Source organism: Tenrec ecaudatus, chromosome 5, assembly GCF_050624435.1.
Source record: "Tenrec ecaudatus isolate mTenEca1 chromosome 5, mTenEca1.hap1, whole genome shotgun sequence".
In the NCBI taxonomy this organism is placed as follows: domain Eukaryota; kingdom Metazoa; phylum Chordata; class Mammalia; order Afrosoricida; family Tenrecidae; genus Tenrec; species Tenrec ecaudatus.
In genome coordinates, this window is record NC_134534.1 from 174,727,895 (window position 1) to 174,749,496 (window position 21,602).

Genomic DNA, 21,602 nt, shown 5'->3' on the forward strand with positions numbered 1-21,602 from the left:
TGTTTTCTACTTGTAAAACTAACTCTCTCTAGGGAGTGCCTAAGGGGTCAGTGACGAAGCACTGGCTTGGTCACTGAAAGGTCTGGCAGTGTGTGAACTCGCCAGCACTCTGGACAATGAGGATGAGGTCACCTGTGTCCGCAGAGGGGACAGTCTTGGAAACGCTAGAGGGGCAATTCTGCGCGGTCCTGTTGACTCCTGTCCAAGCTGACTTGACAGCAGAGACTTTTGATTTTTCTAGTTTTCAGCAATGCTTCTGCCATTCCATGATAGTTGGCTACATCCTTTGTTCACATCGATTCTGAAGTATCTACACTTTGAAAGAAAAGCATTAGCCAGTCTCTGAAAGAGGTTCCATTCCGGAAACAAGTGTAATGTATAAACCCAAGAAGGTGATCCTTGAAGGCAGCTTTAGAAATCATGGGCTCCAACCTATTATATTTTATTCATGGGAATTATAGACCAAAGACGGGAAGTGAACAGACTGAAGCTGAACAGAATCTGTGCAGAGGAACTAAAATGAAGACGTACTTTTTTCCGAGTCGTTAGTCCCTTATTACTCAGATGGGATCAGCTTACTTACTTAGCTTTCCGTGGTGACAGTCAGAGGGGACACCAAAGATTTTCTCAGCCATTTAATATCTGCCTTAGCTGACTTTCCATTACTGTGGGGTTGACAAGAATACATTCATCCAAAACACACACAGACAAACCCAACTGAACAATCCAAGTGAGCGTCTACGATTTCTTCCTTGTAAGAGCCTTCAGTATGTATTTTCCAGTGTTTGGTCTGTCTGAGGTGATGACGATGACGGTGACACTGATGACAGAGTTAACCCTTTCAAGGCATAGCTTTTACATGACCAGCATCTTCACTTCATAAAGTGCATCATGCGTTGACAAGAAGGAGCAGGGGACCTTGAATCTTTTTTTAAAAACTTTTTTTGCCTGAAAAGTTTTCTGTTTATAACAAAAGCCAAATCGATTGTATCCGTTTTTGAATTCACTCTTAGGCAGGACTGTTGTCCTACATTTGTGCTGGGTTAAAGTTATACCTTAGTTCTGTTCACAGTATTCCCGTGTTGTTAGAAATCTCGTAGAGACAAACGGAGCATGCGTTTTGCAGGTGCGTGGGCGGCGTGTGTGTACTTGTGAGTTATACGTCCTTGGGAAACTTTCAGTTACTTCATTTGTTTATCTTGTCATGCGGGGCCCTGCATTCTGTGTGCCTTTACTGATGAAATAAATGTGTAGTAAACAATCCTTCCGTATCTCCGTGTTTCACTTTTTATCTATAAGTTACTGGCGGATGTATGTCTCAGTTGGTGGGTGGTTAGTGAACATGTAAAACAACAAACCCAAACAAAGAAAAAAGAGGTGGAAGACTTCTCAAGCCTCTCTTAGAGGTTTTTCCTTTATGATGTCCCAAGCCAAACAAAATAGCTAGGGGCTCGGGGTAGCATGATGCAGATGGCTGGAATAGGCTGCACTGGAGCCGTGGAGTCATCGATGAGCCCTGGTCCTTCCTGGAACCAGCCTGTACTGCTACACTGCTGCCCACGCGCACGGGAAAAACTAGAAACGTGGTCGACAAATAAGGCCTCCTGGCTCTCAGCAACTAGTGGCCAAGTTGTTATTTTGCTCTTCGGTATCTCGTCGGTGCCGTCTGCGTTCTGTTTGGCCTAGAGACAGTCGCATTATAAAGAAGCACTCATACAAAGAGCGGTTGTGCTCCTTGTTGCCCGAGAGGTTGTCACTCAGAACATATTGTGCAAGCCCAAGCTAACATGCAGCCTCTATATTTCCAACATGAATGCATTCATGTTTCATATTGATGTTTTCTTTTAATAAATTATGCTGGGGTAGGGATGTGGCATTTAATACTGAGACACACTGTCAACAGTGAGCTGTCATCAGGGATTCTTCTGGTGTTGAAATAGCTTTTTGGAGTGGTCAGGAAGAAGGGGAGGAGACTTTGAAACTTTTAGTAAAAAACTCAATTATTTAATTCCATGAACTTTTTGAAAATTTCTCTAACGTGTCTTGAGAAACTTTGTGTTTTCCTCTCTGTCTTTCTTTTGGCTTAGACTGCTAGGGCATCCTACCTAACTCAAGACCTATCGTTGAGCAGCTTTCCCGGTTAACATCCTGAATAAACTAGAGAGGGAAGAAAGGGTGGCTTGAAGCTAGAAAAGGGACAAGATGATATCTTCGTGCACTTGATATTTAAATAATGAGTTCTCATCAATAGTTGCTAGTTTTTACATTTTGTCACAATGGGAGATTTAGAAAGAAAAGTTTTCCATGATAAAACACTGATTATGGGTTTTAACTGCCATGGACTGCTTCTCTAATTACAAGGTACTTGACGCTACGTAATGAAGGCGTTTGCAATGTCTAGCAAATTTTTATTTTCGTGGGTAGGTCTGAAAAAAAAACATGCAACAACTCGAATAGACTTTTGTGTGCATATTCTTGTTTCTCTTATGCATCGGGGAAAATAGATGCTTTGTAAAAATGCTCCAAGCCGAGGGATGCATTTCCCGATTTCAAGTTTAATTCCTCCAGATTTCCAAATTGCTTAAAAATAAGAATTATCATTGGCACATTCATACCAATGTTATTTACAAAAAATAGATATAACACGCCTGCTCAAATGTTAACTTCTTACACATCTCAGTGGTGCTTTCAAGAAATACCTACAAGGTGCTATGGCCTCTGCGAAATGGTGGTGGTGGCTTAAAGGCAAATGCAGGTCCGGGGTAGGGTCATTTGCGTAGGAACTCTGTTTACCTGACTTCATAGATTTGGAAACTGGTCCTGACCTGGTAGGTTTCCCCGCATCCCCTAAGTTGGATAGAGGAGTCACACACCTCTCCTCCTTCGCCTGGGAGAACGGGCTCACGGCCTAGTCAGGAGGAATTTCTGTGTGGTTGGCTTCTCCCTGATGATCCATGTAGACAAGAGCCGGTCAGAGTGCTCTTTCTCAGGGAAGTGTGGAAGATTGGAGGAGGAAGCCAGAGGAGCACCTGCAGGGTCATCTTGACGAAGAAGATGGCCTCCTTTCTCTCCCAGAGCCTGGAAACCCCACTTTGCCCCGTGGAAGGTTCGGAGTTACCAAAGCCTAGCATGCAGATCCATGAACCTGAGCTGATTTTCCTGCACGGAACTGGACCGTACTGGCGGTTGCCAGTCTTCTCTTACTTCGCACAATTTGTCTTCATTGACTATATTCGCCTCTCACCTACAAGCTGCTCTTTCAGGACCCAACACCATCTTTGCAGCCAAAGTCTCATCGCTTCCCTTCAAGATCCCTGCTGTCACTCTCCCGATGGTCTTCTGGGTGTCTAACTCATCTTCAGAATGTCTTCTGAGAGCACGTGGGCTTTTCCCTGTTGAGCGTTTGATGGCGGTATTGCCCCTGTCTAAAATAAATGTCATCATTTCACTATTCACAATACAACTCAAATGTCTACTTCGGCTAAGCCCACTTCTACCCCAGGCTGCCCACCAGAGTGAGCGTCCTGGTTCTATTGCTGTTTGGGTCTTTCTCCTTCAGTAGGCTGTGAGCTCTGAAGGGCAGGGCAGGGCAGGGCCTTCCTTAGAGGCCCTGGTGGGGGCATCTGCCACCGAAGGATGCATGTGAGTTTTATAGGTCTTCCCTCTCCGTTAACGGTTATCATTTTGCAAACTAGTCTCGCAGTTTAGACTCACGGCAGCATTGTCGCATTAGAAGGCTGCTTGGAGATCCTCTCTGGTGTTAGGAAATGGCAGTTCCCAAACCCAAATCCACCAGACCTGTTGTCCTCCAGTTGATTCGGATGCGCAGGGTCCCTGCGGGACAGAGTAGAGCTGTCCCATAGGGTATCCCAGGGCTCCATCCCTCTTGAAGCAGACCCTTCTGTCACCACAGGTGGGTGTCGTGGGTGTGTTTCAGCTGCTGACCTTGCAGTTGGCAGCTGAGTACCAACCACAGGTCCACTGAGGCTCCCCTTTCCTTGAAGCAACTTCATACCTGAGACATTTCACAGGGTGCCCAAAGTTCAGGAGCTATAGTGTCCGAGATGGGGTCGGAGCCCTGAAATCTCCATTTGGTAATAAATGTATTAAATGCTCTTTTGTTCTTCAGGTTGAGTAGAGGTGTGGGGAGTTCAGACTCGGATGGAGCTGGGACTTAAAGCATGCCGCACTCACACTGTTGTCTATAATCCTGTCTCTCTTTTCACCGGACAGGTAAATACCAACTGTCCCCCACAGTGAATATGCCTCAGGATGACACGGTCATCATAGAAGATGACCGGCTGCCTGTGCTGCCTCCACATCTCTCTGAGCAGTCGTCTTCCAGCTCCCACGATGACATGGGATTCGTCGTGACGGACGCTGGCGCCTGGGCTAAGGCCGCCATCAGCGATTCCGCAGATTGGTAAGATCTCAGTCCAGGGTTTGAAAACATTAGTTAATTGCAATCACATTGAATTTTCTGTTCCAGGGGTTTAGCTCAGAGTACCATTCATTTATTCCTATGTGGTTTTTAGAATATGATGATGATGATGAAGAAAAGTGCTCTATCTTCATGGCTTTTACACTGTTAGCGGAGACACCTTTCAATAAAAGAGTCCCTCCCCTCTTAAACATGCAATTGTTTTAATCTTCCGAGTGTGGTGGTAGATAATCTAGTCCCAACAGTAACAATGATACCACCAAACGGTCCTACCCATGTGTTGGTAGGTTTGGCTTGGGATTCGTCATGGCTTTGGATCTATTATGTGTGCTTGGCGAATTGTTTCTTTATGACACGGGATGCGTTCAGAGTAAATCCCCGAGTTGCCTAAAGGGCGGCAAACATTTAAAGAGGCAAAAGGAATGCTTGGTGGTGGTGGTGGGGGGGGGGGGGGCGCGGGGGTTGATAAAAGGAGGAGGCCCGTAGATGGTTTTCCATCTCAGGAGAGGTCTGTCGAACTGTTTGAACAGCTTTCCCCCTGCTCCTAACAGAGTGACTTTTGGGGGGCAGTCTCATGCTCTCTTTCCCAGTAGAAGAAAGCACTGGGTATTGTAGCCCCAACGTATGGCACATGGATGTAGGTTTTTGCCTTAATTTGCATCCCTCGTAATTATGTACATCAATAACCAAAAGGAAAGGTCCCACTTAGGGATGCCCCAGTCAAGTCGCACTGATAATTAACACAAGCATGTGAAGCATTCCACCAGAATGTCTTTATTGCCCCTGCTCTGGGGTCTTTAAGAATACATCAGCAAAATTACATTGAAATGTTATGGCCCGGTTCCTTTACTCCCTATCCATTTCCGCTTCCTCCTCTTCCCTAGACCTGTGTCAACATCAGGTTTCAACTAGGAAGTGTCTTGGGGCTGGTATTTATTTGCACTAACATTTCAGTGATGAGTTACCAGCTCAAGCCCCTCTTCCCGCCTTACAACGCGGTGCCCACACTGACGGACAAAAATAGTTTCGTTTACCTGTTAATTCTGCAGGTGTTTTCTGAGAATAATCTCACCTGTGAGGTGGGCCCTTGAATGGTCCTTTTCTAGCTTTTCTTTCTTCTTCTTTTAATTCTCTTGTTGAAAACATGGGACTTAAAAATAGAGCTGCGTTCAAGGCCACGGGATAATGGCTTATCTCTGAATGCACTTTTTATTTTTTTTGGTTAAACGAGGAGAGAACTACAGTATGAAGTTTAAAACCCGTTTGAAATCTGCAGATGCTATTACATTTGTGCTGCACTTGTATCTTTTTCTGAAAGTGAAAGTAAAGGATTAGATATTTGCAGTGTCCATTTTAGGGACAAAAGCCTTTGAGTCTGCGGCATGATGAGAAATTGTGGAGGTGGTTAGAGGAACAGATCAGTTTGGGGCCTCACAAAGCACCGGTCGTGGTGGATATAAATAAATAACTAGCGGGGATAGATTGTTGCATTCATTTCCCTAAGGGGGTTGGTAAAACGGAGGGAACGTGTGTGATTTTGCTGTGGGGACTGTGGAGTGGAGCAGAGAATATGAATGAAGGGTTATCTAAACACAAACGGCAGCTGTTCGGAATCACAGCAGAAAACGTAAGCTTCTCCAGCCTGACAGTATCTCCCGAATCCTTGATGAAAATGTTAGGAAAACAAAAGGGCAATAAGATAGGATTAATAACTGGAATTTTAATAAGATTGGGGGTCAGATGATGGTTACTCTCCTTAAACAGTCAGCCATCAGCCCTGCAGTCTCACTTGTTAAATATTCTTGTGTACTGTGCATTGTGTTGGGACTTAATTTAATGTGTACATTGATAGGGAAGAATTAATTATGTCATGGTTTATGAGTATTTGACTATTTTAAGAATCTTATTAACTTGCAAACTCGTTTGACATTTTAAACGGCGTACACTGACAGTTCACTATATGACCGTGGAAGGCAAACCACGTCAAGTAGCTCAACTTTTCATTTGTTAACTCAGAGATTAACTCATAATTTTTTCCATCCCATTAATTTATTTAGGAAACATTAACGGTCATGTTTTTAAGGGGGCAAGCGGGTGCAGACGAGCTAAAACTAGTCTTAGTAGCAGCGTAAATCCCAAAGATATTCATTTGACATACATCAATATGTAGCTTTCAGATAATATTCCCTCACTCACTGCCATCAAGTCAATTCCAGCTCATAGGGACTGTGTAGGAGAGAGTAGACCTGCCTCTGTGGCTATCCAAGACTGGTCATAATTAGAAGAATAGACCGCCTCATCTTTCTACCATGGAGCAGCTAGTAGTTTTGAACCCTTGACCTTTTGGTTAGCAGCCCAAGAGGTACTGAGAATTCAGTGGTATTTCACTGTGGTTTTGAATTGCATCTATCCAGTCAGCCTAAGGAGTATTGATCCACTCTGCCACCAGGCTCCTTTTCTGGTAGCACTAGAATTATAATTTGTGTTACACTGAAAAATCTGTTGTCAATAATCTTCTATTAAAAATGTAGTTACACTCACCGGTTTACAAGTTGGATGCCTTTAGTGGAGTTCACAGTTTAAAGTGTTCTGCATGACATAAAAGTGTATTCACACATGTGCAGGATGGTTGACAAGATCCATCAGTGGTTCCAGGCTTTTACACACACTCTGTAGACAGAAGAATTACTGTTATTGTAAGTTTTTTATTTAGACTTTGCTGCTACCAAATTGCATATTAGTTCTCATCTGTCAGTTTTCCCACTGAGCGGTTGGTGGTTTCAAACGGTTGACCTTCTGGTTAGCAGCCCAGCATTTAACCACTACACTGCCAAGGTTCCTAACAAACATTGCTAAGATTAAGACATATGAACTGTATATATATTCATTCTTGTCATGGACTGAACTCCCAGAGCCTATTGAATACATCTCTTTTACTCTGTACCTGTGTCAGGACTAGGACGATGCAAGCAAAATGCCTAGAGGGTCAAAGGTAAAGCGGTTCTTGTTCTCAGGTGCCGACCGTATTTGAACAACCAGGAGAGTGAATGCTCCAGAACTAATGAGCTGTGGGCACCCTTCCTGTCTCTGTCTTAGGGCCTTAGTTTGTACTTGATGGGAAAGTTTTGAGAAACAATACATGTTCTTTAGGAGGCATTTTAGGATGCTGGGTTTCCAGTGGAATCGCCATTGGGTACAAATGATTAGAAGGCTCCTGTGCTTGCTGAGTGTTTGGCTGTTTGAAGCCACTCAGAGGTGTTTGGGAAAGAAGGTGTGGCAGGTTACCTTTGACAAGTCAGTCATGGGGCGCTCTGGAACCCTTTCTATTCGGACACACGCGTGGCCGTAAGGGGTGACTGATGAGATCGCCATTGTGGCTCTCAGTTTGATGACAGGAGATAGTCTTTGTTGTATAGTAATTTAATTTTTATAGTGTTTGCAACTTAACAGTGGTTTTCCCCATGTGCCCGAGAGTTCCCCTCTTGTCCGTGTGAGATGCAGGTGGCTGCTGTTCTCTTACCTGAGTCTTTTAGCAAATCAACCGTAAAAACCAAACTCACTGCCATTGAGTTGATGCCAACTCATTGTGACCCCATGGAATAGGGTAGACCTGCCCCTGTGAGTCTCTGAGTTGGTGACTCTTTATGGGAATAGAAAGCCCTGTCTTTCCCCGGGGAAGTTTCTTCTGACCTTGGGAATTGCCGCTTAGAGGGAAACCACCACCCCACGAGGCCTCCTTTTTTCTTAAGAAATCAGGACTTAAGAAATAATGTCAGCATTTTGGCAGAACATTTTTTTGGCATTCTAACTTTCACAACCTTAGGACTAACACCTTTTTAACGAGCTTGCTTTCATCCCATGCACAGTAAAATGCAGCTAAATTTCTGATGCTTAGGTTTTGATTTTTTTTTAACCAACCCAGATCACTTATTTAAAAAAAATGTTTTACCAGTATGGGTAATTTTAATAAGACCATAAAAGGTAAGAGGGACACGTTCCATCAGACATGTACAGGAGGCTGTCACACACTACTGACATAGTGGAATTGCTCGTTCTCACTCTGGGTTGCCCCCTCCCACTTAGCAGATAGATATGGTCGTCTTGGCAACAGAAAGCTAAGTTATTGATTTACTCCCTGTGCCTAGCAGAGAGAGACCATCTTCATCTTAGGTGGATATTCTGAGCACCTGTTCAGACCACCTGCTAATACTTTTTACAATATCGACAGGTGTTTACAAATAGGACTAAACAGTGTGAGAGTGACTCACTGTCGTCTCCAACCATTGTTATTAGAGAAACAATTCCAAATTCCCCCTCTTGCCAAGTATTTACCATATGCTTGTCATCGTTCCTAAAGCCACTGCGTTGGTGTTACCTGAATCAAATGCCATCTCTCCTTAGTCAGGCTGTTCACAACTCCCAAGAGGACTGTTTATTTTCCGTGCATCTACGATCACCGTTTCATGTTTCTGGGTTAGTGGTTTCTCTTAAGAACTTGTAGAAAATAAGGATCTTTTTCTATGAATCATTGTGACCTTGCTATCCCAATGCGTGCCTTAATCACAGTAAGTTCTTATGAAGGTTTGCTGCATTGACTTTTTCTTGCTGTTTACACATCCCAGATAGTCTGTAGCAGTAGGACACCCTACACCTTATAGTTATTATCTTCTTTCCTTCTTCTGTGTGTGAGCGTGTGCTGGCGTGACCGCACGCGTGTGACGGCATCCTCCAATTTTTTATTTAATTGACAGTCACCTACTTGTTTCTTCCTTATGTTTGTTTATCACAGTATTCCTCAAAGATCCACTACTGCCAATGCCATAAAAGATCAGCCCCCTTTTTGATGATCACTTAGAAGTACACCTGTTGTGTCACATAGAAGAACATCTGGGAGAGGGAAGCCATGGTGGGGAGAAGGCAAAGTGAGCAAGAATAAATGACAATATTTTGATGTGGTCTTTTTCTGCAGCCCCTCCTGTGCAGCACCCGTCAGTTTTGTTTGTTTGTTTTAAATGGGCTCTTTGTGTTACCGAGTTTAACTCTTTGTAAGGAATACATTTATATGGGTACTGATGGATGGATATGCTTTATAAAGTTGTGTGGTTTCTATTTTTAATACTTTTTACGTTCTCTTTCTCTTTGCCCTAGCTCTTTGAGCCCAGATGTTGACCCAGCCCTTGCTTTTCAACGAGAAGGATTTGGACGCCAGAGTATGTCAGAAAAACGCACAAAGCAATTTTCAGATGCCAGTCAATTGGATTTCGTTAAAACGCGAAAATCAAAAAGCATGGATTTAGGTAGTGAGTACAATCTCCATGAATCTTTATCTAAATATGGTTTAGATGCTTTCAAGATAAAATTGATGGTCTCAAACACATGTCTGTTTACTTTGAGAAGTAGCGGGAATAAATATGAAATGTGGCAATTTGGCAAAAATTAGTTTTCGCAGAGTTTGAGATAACCATATTACTCATAAATGACATGTTTATCTACAATGCAGTATGTTGATCCACATCTATATGTTTTGTGATGAGAAAAAGAAACAGAGCCATGTGCAAATCATGCTGTACTCATGTATCATTATACAAACCGAAATACGTTTTAACATGTCAGCTGTTTACAACCAATATCCTTGAAATAGCATTTGGTTGGTTATGAGATTTATTTTCAACCAGAGGCAAATGCTTTGGAGAGAAACCATTATCTCAATCCATGTCTGGAATTTGGTTACTTCATGACACCTTCCTTTCATTGCTGTTCTCTGAGATTTACTTCTTAGCAGCTCTTACATGTTGATAATTAAGGCATTTAATTGAAGTAATAATTTGAGAGAATATTTGTGGTAGAAAGCAATTTGGAAGCAAATGAGAGGAGGGAAATCACTCTAGTTGTTCAATCAAGCACCAATCAGGTAGCGTGTCTCTTTAAATCCAAATCTGCCAAAGCGGGGAGGGCGGGAGTAAAGCAATTAATTACATCTATACTTTCAAAAACCTTTGTTAATCAACTGTAACTTATTTATGCTGTTCTCTGGTGGCTGTACTTCAAAACTAAAAGCATTAATTTATCACGTTCATAAAAGAAAAAATTAGTGATGAATTGCCTTGGCTAATTATGATATGCTAACATTTAAATAACACACGTGCCTGTGAGAGGAAATGACTGGCATATTGCATGGAGACACTGCTTTTTTCCCCCTTTGATGATGAATATTGGCTTGATGGTTCATATTATTTGCATGAAGTTTTACCTAAAGGTTGTCACCTAACTGAAACAAACAAAAACCTGGGAGTGGTGGAAGCATGTTGGAGCGTGGGCACTAACGGGGCTAACCATTCTACATTTACCTTTTAACAGTAGCTGACGAGACTAAACTCAATACTGTGGATGACCAGAAAGCAGGTAAGAATGGACAGTTAGACTGTTGCCATAGAAACCGTGGTCCAAGGAGCTTATCACAATTATAGGGCTGCCAATCAAACTGCATGTAAACATAAATATTCCAGTCTTGCACGGTTGTTTTCATTGTGGGAATCAAATTGTATATGAAAGGAAAATGTACTGTTAGGAGAAATTCATCATTGTAGTACATACTAAATGGAAATATAATTTAGAGGACCCAAATTGCTAAAACAACCTGGATTTGCTTACTTAATTATAGTCATGTAGGAGTGCTTTGTAGCTTCTTTTTTTATTTTTTATTTTTTTCATTTTAAAGATCACTATTCTGAAATCATGCTCTCCTCTGGACAGGATGTTACATCTTTAAGTCATCTCTTGGATTTCTAGGTTGACATTCAAAACATTTTTTTTCAAAGTAGCAATTTTGATTTGAAAAATAGTACTGGAAACAGAAATAAATACTTGTCACCGAAGGAAAATGACCAGCATTTTTATCATGAACTTGGAAAACCTTAATTGTTCTCTGTACCCAAGTATTAGCTCCCAGTTATCGGAAATTGAATTTGATTATCTGATGCATATTGTACTATGTTTTAACTTTGTGGATCTTTTAAATAAGTTAGTTAGTTTGTTTTACAGTTTAGGACTTCTAATGTGCCGCCTGGATCATTCCATAGGAACCGTAGATTATGTTAAACTAGGTTTTGTGTGGTCATAGGATTTTTTTATGTTATTGTATGAAAATAAGCAAAACATTTTTATGTGTATTTAATGTGCTTTGCACCATGGAGCATTTATGATTTATTATTACTCGTTTGGAATAGTATTTTAATTATTCAGGATCCAGTATGATGTAGTTATACCACTTAGCACTAATTAGCTTCAATTCACCTTTTTAACCTGCATTAATTTGTTTTAGCCTTCTTGAAAAATGCGTGTCCACCTATATATGTCAAGATTATTGTAGACATAGCCCTCGCTTTCATATTCTGCAGAGTAAATGATAGATTGTAAAATTTACATGCAATATATCATAAGATAGCTGTAGTGCGAGGCAATTAACTGTAGGCTCAGCCCTCAATAAGAAGCTATTTCTCCTCTCAAACATAAAATTCATGGCAACTCTGAAGCAGGCTACAGAAGAAAAGGGTTTTTTCTAGGGAGCTCACCTATGTAAAGGAGTCGTTTGTTTTTGGAGTGAACGGTACTTAGAGCATTTTGGAAGCACTCCTTGTGAGTCAGAATGGATGCGTTGGCAGTGGGTCTTAGGCATGAAACTGCTGAGGTGAAGAACAACACTTTATTCTCTGCTACCTGGGTAAGCAAAGGGGCGTATCTAATTCAAGTGAATGGAAACGAACAGTTTACTGTGATTTAAAAAATAATTATATTCAGATTTTAATGGAAAACATTAATTAACTCTTAGTGAGAAGCTAATTTTTTTATCATATAATTGAACCTTGTGTTTTTATAATGCCCCCCCCCCAATGTGCACTCTTTCTTCTTTATGATTCAGTTGCAAAACTTGGGCATATGTTTTAGTCTATTGGTTTTTAAATTTCTATGAAAAAGTATTTTAAGTAGCTCTCTCCTCACCCTTCTGTGACTGGCCAGCTCCTCAGTCATTCTGCTATCCCTTCACTTCAGTCACTGGAATGGACAGGGTAATCAGGATTTTACAATTTAGTCCCGTGCCTTTTGGGTGAGTCGCCATGGTATTTTAGCATATGTCTCACCATAAGCCTTTCATAATGAAAACTGAATTCCATCTCTCCTTGCCTCCTTCTCTCCCCTCCCCCTGTCACCCCCCTTCCCCCCCCCCCCACACAGACGCATTACTTGGAAGGTATAGAAAAACAGACCTAGGGAAAATAAATAGCTTGATTATGATTTCCTCCTTTATTCCTGGACTTCAAGAATAATTTGCTTTTTGAAAAGAGCAAGAAGGAATACGAATGAGAAGGGCATTGAGCTGTCTGCTAATGATCTAAGATACTTATAAACTGCAGAATAGTGTTTTCTGATTAAAATAAAAGGATGTTTTTCAGAAACAAAACTGAAACCATCTTTGTCCACACATTAAAGAGAAAGACGTTTTCTGTCTTTATTACTAGTAAGTGGTAAGTTTCTAATGTTAGAGACCTCAGTAGCTGTAATTAAACCCCGGGCCAGCTGCTGTCAGGCAGAATCTGATGCATGGAGACCTGTAGGACAGAGTGGCTCTGTCCCCCTAGGCTTTCCAGCGCCAGACCTTTATGGGAACACACTGCCGCTTTTCCCATGTAGTGGCCAGAGGGTTCACATCCACCTCATGGTTAGCAGCCAGACACTTAACCACGGTTCCATCAGAGGCCCTGAGCTCCATTAGGAGATATTAATATATCATTTAACAGAACTGTTGTTAAAACCTCCTTTGAAAATTATAGTACCTAAGTGTTTGAGATTCACATCATAAATCAAAGGTCAGCAAACTTTCTGAAAAGTGAGACAGGAAATATTTTAGATATGGTAGTCCGTAGGGAGGAGCTTTGGTGTGCTTGTGGGTTACGAGTTGGGCTCCTGAGTCCCAGATTAGCAGTTCGAATCCAGCGGCTGCTCTGCAAGAGAAAGATGAGGCTGTCTGCTCAACAGATTTACAGCCTCAGAAACCCACAGGAGCCGCTCTCATTTATCTTACAGGGTCACTGTGAGTCAGAATGGAGTCGATGGCAGTGAATTTTGGTTTTGTCCTTACGGTCTCTATTCATTTCTGCTCTTGTAGTAGCAAGCAGTTATAGACAATGTGCACACAAATGGGCATAGCTGAGTTCGAATGAAGTGTTACCGATCTGTCCCCTGTTATAGATCCCAAAGTTACCTACGCAGACGTTCCATATAATTTTTATTGTGAACATTTTCAACCATATGTAAGCGTAGGGAGAATAGTTCCTGACACCCTATGGCCCTCACCCTTGATTAGCAGAATTTTGCGGACATGCCGTGCTGCACTATTGCACATCCTAGGCAGGGCAAAGTCGAGGTACGGAGTTTCCCTGTGGACGGGCTAGTGTTGGGTGCCTGGGAGTCATTTCCTCCTCAGGGCGGCTTTCCGCCCAACAGAAGGATGAGCGGCTCGCCCTGCTCGGTCCTCAGCCTTTGCTGCGTGTCCCTGGTAGCCCCGCCACCATTGTCATTCCGTCTCTCTGAGGACATTACTTTTTGACTGAGCTTCTCCTTCACACGGGCACAGTGTCTTCCCCTTCCCTCCCGCATCTGCACAGCACACTGGGACATGTCTTGCCATCGGCCCTGTTAAGGCACAAACTGCCCCAATGGACGGATGTGTTCGTTCTCCTTGCAGCCCGAGTTATGTTCAATGTTTTTTGCCGGTACCATAATCCAAAAATATGAATTCTTTGTCCATCCTCCTGTCACACGCACGTGAGCTGATGGGGTCACGCACTGATTTTTTGTGGCACACTTGCTTAGTGATACTGACCTTCTGGCTTTTTCCTTTCTAGCCTCTCTAGGCTGAAGGACACTCAATTTTAATAAGTCCGCACGGAGTATCTGGATTATGCTAATGAATTTTCTCATGACGTGAGTAAATTAAGTCAAAGTTCAGGGAGTATTTCCTCAAGGAAAGCAACACAAATATAAATTTTGTTTTCACACTAATCCTTATTGGATGCACAAAATGGAATATGGCTATAGCTATGAATATCTATTTCACACAAATAAATACAGCAACATCTATATATAAAGCTATATCCATATGTCTATACATAAAAATATATATGGATTTGTATGTATAGCTGTAGATATCCCTTATGGATTCAAACAAGCATATAATATTTTCCCAGTGTCTGCTTCTAGAACTGACCGGCAGCTGTGACGTCTTATACACAGCCTGAATTTACTCACGAAGTGATCTTCTTGATGCGATGGCTAAGACATTTAAATGTTTCTGTTCAGGACTGATTTTTTTCATCCTTTCCATCTTGACTTCTTTTTATTTAGTTCTTTAGAATGAAATTTATTTCCTTCCTGTGTCAGAACTTTTATGAGTACTTAGAAAACTAACTTGTCAAAAATTATAGCGAGAGCAAGAGAAAAATAAGATTAATTTTCCTTGAAAGAATTTTTCATGTGAAATTTTGTCCTAAAGTGAATAATCTAGTGGATATATAAACCTGCAATGAGAATTGTTCCTTTTTTCAACGGCCAGTATTTTATGGGCTATTGTTTCTTATTTGAATTGTGTTTGGGGCTATATTATATTCTTAATGTGTTTATTCCAACTAAAAATTTCTACCCCATTGTTGACATTTAGGTGAATGGTGTTAGGAGCGCATATTTAAAAAAAAAAAAGATCATTCTTATCTTGGTTTTTTCAGTTTAATTTCCAACTTGTCATATACTCTGTGCCATGAAACCCATTATGATGACTATTTGTTTTCTAAGTAATGACATGAAAGGCTAATCCTTAATTGTTGGTCAGCATATGGCCTGACAATCTCATGTAGAGATAAACAATTCAATTTCTCGCACACACTCATTTTTTCCCACCTGTTTTTGTGAAGCGAAGAACCAGTTGTATGATAAAGATTGTCCAGGTGGTGGTATGAAGCTAGTAGTTAGTCTCCCTTTGAGTGCCTGCTCATTGGTATTGGATGAGGCAGTCTCTCTTGGCTAAAGAACTGAATTTTGATTATTTTCTCCCGATAGTAATAGCACCAACATTTTAATCCCCAGAATCATCTCCTGTCACACTATGCAGATTTTCCTGGTAATTGCTGAAAGTTCTTCTTTCTGTCCACTGGCTTTTCGAACATCTATTATTACTAGGCCTACAGATACACCGTATATACTCGAGTATAAGCCTACCTGAATATCAGCTAAGGCACCTAATTTTACCACAGAAACTCCATTAGCGATGAGATGGAAAACTTGGCTTATACATGAGTCTATACCATAAGTCCTCTCACCAACTCTTTAGTTTTTCCCACTTTTCTCTCCTGGAGAAAACCTTTTTGATATTTGATTTTCCTCAAGTCTTGTATTGCTTCTTCTACAGGTCATCAATAGTTTATAGTTTTCTACCTTGTACCAGGTTGCCCTAATTCTATTAGTGCCAGGTTGTCTCTTGACTTGTTGAGGGTTCTGAATTTCACTATAATGGGGGAGAGACTTGATGAAGTTCATTGGTTATGAATATTTAACATTTGTTGTTGATATTTTTTAACAGCCCCCAAAATGACTTAAATGAAGCAAAAAAGCTCACACTTGGTTTCTTACCTCAGCCCTCTCATCATCTCTGCGTTGAAATGAGCTTCTGTTTATACTGTTTGTATTATTTACCTTACTCGGAGCAAATGATTTCTAAAAAAATTCATCTGTTGAGCTGAAAATGGAGTCTAATGACTTATTTTTATTTACTAAGTCCCATGTAAAGGGGCATTTTAAAAAACATAAATGTAACAGTTTTGAGTAGCTTATAGGTAAATAATCTACGAGAACTCTTTTCAGAGTGGCATTTAAAATAAAAATTTTCCTAATAGAAAATAGAGACATAGATCAAGGCTAATATAACGTAGGGGGGAAAAAAGAATTAGTAGCCAAGGCTTATTTTTTCTTCAACCACCTTTTCCATCAATGCTCCAGAGCTCATTATTGATCAAGTACGAGTGTATGGCCTTTATGCCCCTGAAGTTCTCCATCATTCAGGGATGTCCCACGATGCTGTTTGACCACTCCTGCTAATGAACTTCATGTGTTTGTCAACCTCCAAGGTTCTCCCAGCAGAGACGTAGGCCCTTCCCTGGGTCTGAAGAAGTCCAGCTCTTTGGAGAGCCTGCAGACAGCCGTCGCAGAGGTGACTTTGAATGGGGACATTCCTTTCCACCGTCCAAGACCCCGAATCATCCGAGGGAGGGGGTGCAACGAGAGCTTCAGGGCCGCCATCGACAAGTCTTACGACAAGCCTGCTGTAGATGACGACGACGAAGGCATGGACACCTGTAAGTCGGCAGGGCAAAACCAGAGTAGCAAGAACAAGCACTCCTTAAAGCCGCAGTTCTTCACCCACGCGCTGGGGAGCCTGTGGAGGTCCCCAGCACCTCCAGGTGGTTCCATCCGGTCAAAGCTCTTTGCACCATGAAACTAAAATAGGCTAGTGCTGGTGTTACTCTCACTCTCTCGCAAGTGCAGTGGTCAGTTTCCCTGCCTTTCCTGGGAGGGTGCAGTCTTTGAAATATCAAAGTAGATACAAGAATAAATCTCTTCATTCAGTTATTAAAGAGATTTGCTAACATTTAAAACAATGCTATTTTTTCTCCCTGATTGTTTTTTGGAATATACTGTTCTTTTCCCACAGAAATATGATTTCTGTTACTATAAACCTGGTTTATTGCTTTCATGAAATCACTAATATGTATTTTTAAGTTTTTTCTCATTTTCATCTAGTAAAGGCTTGCGTAAGATAAAGTATTGCTACTTGGCATTCCGGTTCATACATGTTTGGATTTATTCTAAAGTAAACGTGTTGAAACATGTATTTGTGATCAGCAGATGACTGTAGACAAGTTTCTCCAGTAATAGATCTGCCTCTTCAAAAAAACAACTCAATCACAGAAGTAGATCTTAAAGGGAACTGCTGACCAGTTAAATGAAACACAGAGTAGTTGGCTCAGAATATTATGGTGTCTAATTTTTGAGATTTTCAAGGAATATCTCTGCCTCCCCATCCCCACCCCCCAAGGGGAAATCTTGATGTATTTTTGTTTTTGCCACAAGATGGTCACAGAAGTTTGTTAGGTAGACGTTTGAAGAAAATTGCCAACTGCGTTGGTGGTACAAAGGCCAGTACATTTGTGAAAAAGATGGTTCCCATCAGGACAGTCAGTGCCTTTGCTTCCTCTTTAAGGGCAGCCAGGGCTGTCCTAAGAGAAAACCATTGGGAAACTTCACCCCGTCTGTCCGACTCCCCTAATCTTGCCCCTGCAGAATTCTCCTTGTTCTCCAAACTCAGTGAACATTTAAAGGAACACCACTGGAATGCCCCGAGGATGGAAGAACTGCCATTTGGGTCTGGCATGAATTGGAGAGCACAGAGTTTTTGGGGAAGGATTATTGAGATGGAACCACCACTTTTAGAAATGTATAGATCTAGATGCAGAACATGTTAGGAAATAATGGGTTTCTGTTTGTGTAATAAAGATTTCTATGATTTATAGCACTCCTCTTGACTTATCCTTAAATTGATTGATTTACCTAACATTAGAAAAATGTTTTTGGAGTCCTTAATATTTGGCATCTAAAAGTCTCTTGAGACCAAAATGCTTGAAAACCATTGGTACATGTTATGACTAGAGTGGACATATACAAATGTGTCTACTATACACACACACACAGATACACACACTTTGAAAACATCTCTTTCTTTTGAGGGTTTGTTGCTTGTGCTGAATTAAAAAGATATCATTGTTTAGGTGTGTGCGTTTCCCAACTGCAAACTATTTTAAGCCAGGTATTACTGACTATCAATGATTAGTAGGAGCCCCAAATAGGATTTTCCTTGTATATTGAGTAAAGCATTAGCATTTTGGACATAAACAATGTATATATGTTTTCAACGAGTTGTCTTTCTAGCCATACATTCATATCACAACAATGTCCATTTAATTCGGGGTGGTGGCAGCAGTAGGAGCCTACTAGAGATTTTACGTAACGGTAGTAGAGAAAGAACTTTGTAAACCTCATAGGAAAAATTGTTGATTAGCTTCTAGTGTTCCTAAGCACTAATGTATCTTTCTATTTCTTAACTTTGACATGTGCCTCTACATTAAGAAAAGGCACGGATAGGAGAAACAGCCCTTTGTAAGAAATGTGAGCGTGAACACCCTGAAGGTAATGCAGGGCCTAGACCGGGGGTTGGTTAGAAGCTCTTACACAAGTGCACGTTCAAGTGGATTACGTCTGTCATGGCGGCCTAAGGAGGACTGTCGTGGAGAGGAAGCATTTTAAATGAAAAGATTCTCTTCTGAGGAGAGGGGAAGCCATGTTTTCATATACTTCTGTGTGCCATATGTAATGTGTTTGGGAAGAGGTATGCTGTTGGGCTTCATGCAACATGCAAAGCCAATTTAGGAAAATTATCTCTATCTTGAGTTCCTTCCCCTCATCTTAATTTTTCATATAAATTTGAAGCGCTTTCCCCCCCTCTGCCTCATCAATGGTTTCAAATATATGCAGTCTTTCAAAAAAAACTTTTTTAACCAGAACAAGAGCTCATTTTCTATTTTTTGCTGCCCAGTCTGGTCTCCAAGACCACGAGTCATGTACACTTTCAAATTCCGGTGAATTCCCCTCTTTTGCTCATGGTCCTTATCATCCAGGCTTTTGAGAGTAAGAGCCCTCATGCTCCTGGATCCTGCCCCTCGATCTCGGCATTTCATAAGCCACATAGGTTTTTTCTTTCTTTAAAAATTTATTAATTGGTTTAAAGACAGTCTGTTAGGTTTTACTTGCTGTTCATCATGTTTTCAATTGTAGTTGAAATATATATAATAAAATATTTGCCATTTCAACATCTTTAACATGTTTAATTTAGTGACATTAATTGCATTCACCGTGCCCTGTAACCATGAGACAGGGTCTTCTAGCCCCTCAAGAGATCAAAATAAATGTAGATAGATGCGTATAGATACAGCAATGGACAGAATTATTAGCCTTTATAATTCATGATGATCCTGAACTTTTAAAATTCTGTTTAATATGTTGAGTTTCCTAACTTACAAAATGCAATAATCTCACCTAGCACTACTATATTGCCGATTTCAAATATGATTAAGTGGATGCATGTCGGTACAAGGATGTTCTTAATTCAACAGGTGCAGTCTCTAGAGTTCCTCATCGTTGCAGAACTCTGAATTTGTCACACTGCAAACTGTTTCAGCTTGCAGTTGGAGACTAAAAATTCAAATGCGTCAAATTTCATTCATTCATCGTTTCTCAGGAGAAAATAACACAGTTAAATAGACAAATTACAATTTTGATTGTCAGTGATTGGGAAAGATGTTTGTGGCCTTTGACCTAAAACATGCACCTACAAGTCCTCATGTAATGTTTTCCTCAAAAACCCTCCTTTCTCTTCCTGACTTGTTTGTCAAACTTGGGATACCTCAAAAGAATGGCAACATAAAACTTGAATTTATGCAGTGTGAATGGTTGAACCTGTACTTATCCAAAAAAAAAAAATACGCAGTGGCCTGAGAGGAAACGATTTGCCTTCTAGTCCAGAATTTTCTAAATTGGGATATTGGCCAGACGACTTAAATTCCTTGAGCTTTAATTTCCTCCTTTGTACAACTGAAGGTTTAAATAACGAAAACATTGATTTTCAAATTGTGCATTGTGACCTCTGGTCAGGAGAGGCCCCTGAGGGGGAGGTAAATGGGAGGTTAAGCCAAGTGGTGCTCGGGAATGGCCACAGAGCTTAATTCCTCCTCTGAATGAATCATTACTCTGCCTGAACTTCAAAACAGTTATGGGAAAATGAAATTACAATGGATCTTTCCCAGGAAGTTTTTTGAAATCCCTTTATATGAACATTGTAATTCTTTGGAAATTTTAATTGGGTGGGAATAAAGGTGTTTTGCTCTACTTAAGAAAAGCTTGACAATCACTGGCTAAGAGGATCCCTGACATCCCATCTAATTTTCTCATTTGATGAGTCCCTACCTCACTGACATCCCTCCCAACGGCCCACCTCCTGTCAGCACGTTCTCAAGGAAAGGCATGTCCTTGCTCTCTTACGCCTGCATAACCAGCACCTAGCACAGGTTGGGCAATTCCTGGGATGCAGTGACTCCATATTGAATTGAGTACATGGCTGTGGGAATTCCTGCTTAACTCGTGTGTGTGTGTGTGTGTGTGTGTGTGTGTGTGTGTACACCCATCATGTGTCATGGGACATATAGACACAGAGGTCACTGGGGTTTTCAATATGCTGTAAGCTTTATGGAAAAGACTTGGTTGTCCTTGTCAGTATCTCATACTGGATCTTACGCTCAGAAGGCCTTCAGTGCCTCAAAAAACTCTATCGAGTGGTGTTACTGCTGGTGGTCACTGGCCGACTATAGGATTGGGAAGGAAAAGACGCTTGTTAGGCCACCTTGCTGTAGGCCAGAAGTCCAGGTAGTGAGGTTCTTCTCTAGCTTCTTCAATGGCCACCCTTCTCCAACTCTGGCTTGTGCATCTTCCCAGCGTGGTCGGCACACATGTCCTTGCTGCTGTTTCCAGAAGCCACGGCGCTCTTTGCTGGGTGTGCGTCAGCCTCTTCGCGCTTCTGAGAGCTATCTCTCAGCAGCTCTTCCTGCTGCCTGGCAGACGTCCAGCCATTGAAGGGTTCATTTGCATCAGCAGCTTTTTTGTACCAGGGTACATGAAGGTAAACATCCCTGTCATCCTTGACTATTACTCTGAAAAAGAGCACCATTGTTTGAGCAGACAGTCTTTTTATTGTCCAAGGCATTCTGTAAGCATGGCATTCACCCTGTCAAAAGTTCCAGTGGGCAGCTGTTGAAAACCGATGGGCGCAGAGAGCCTAGGGCCTGGTTGTCAGGAACAGAGCTTCTCTTGTGCTCTCTCGATTTTTTTCCTCTGATGTAGCGCTCCCCTCTCCGCGAGGGAGCTGCTTATGCATAGGCTTAGTTTATGGCTTTTGTAGGTGGCGTTGAGTACCTTCCCCGTGACTCTATTTCACAGCCCAAACGTGGCT

At 41.5% G+C, this 21,602-nt stretch overlaps 1 protein-coding gene across 15 annotated transcripts in view; it reads left to right on the top strand.

Moving 5' to 3' along the window:
• PARD3 (par-3 family cell polarity regulator) overlaps positions 1-21,602 on the top strand; it is a 746,206-nt gene that overhangs the window by 455,354 nt on the left and 269,250 nt on the right. For 11 of the 15 annotated variants that reach the window (XM_075550306.1, XM_075550307.1, XM_075550309.1 and 8 more), the window contains 4 exons: positions 4,234-4,423; positions 9,590-9,741; positions 10,799-10,843; positions 16,615-16,842. In XM_075550306.1, coding sequence (XP_075406421.1) covers positions 4,234-4,423; positions 9,590-9,741; positions 10,799-10,843; positions 16,615-16,842 — 615 coding nt within the window. The remainder of the gene's footprint in view (positions 1-4,233; positions 4,424-9,589; positions 9,742-10,798; positions 10,844-16,614; positions 16,843-21,602) is intronic. The other 4 variants (XM_075550310.1, XM_075550303.1, XM_075550300.1 and 1 more) reach the window with 3 other exon arrangements.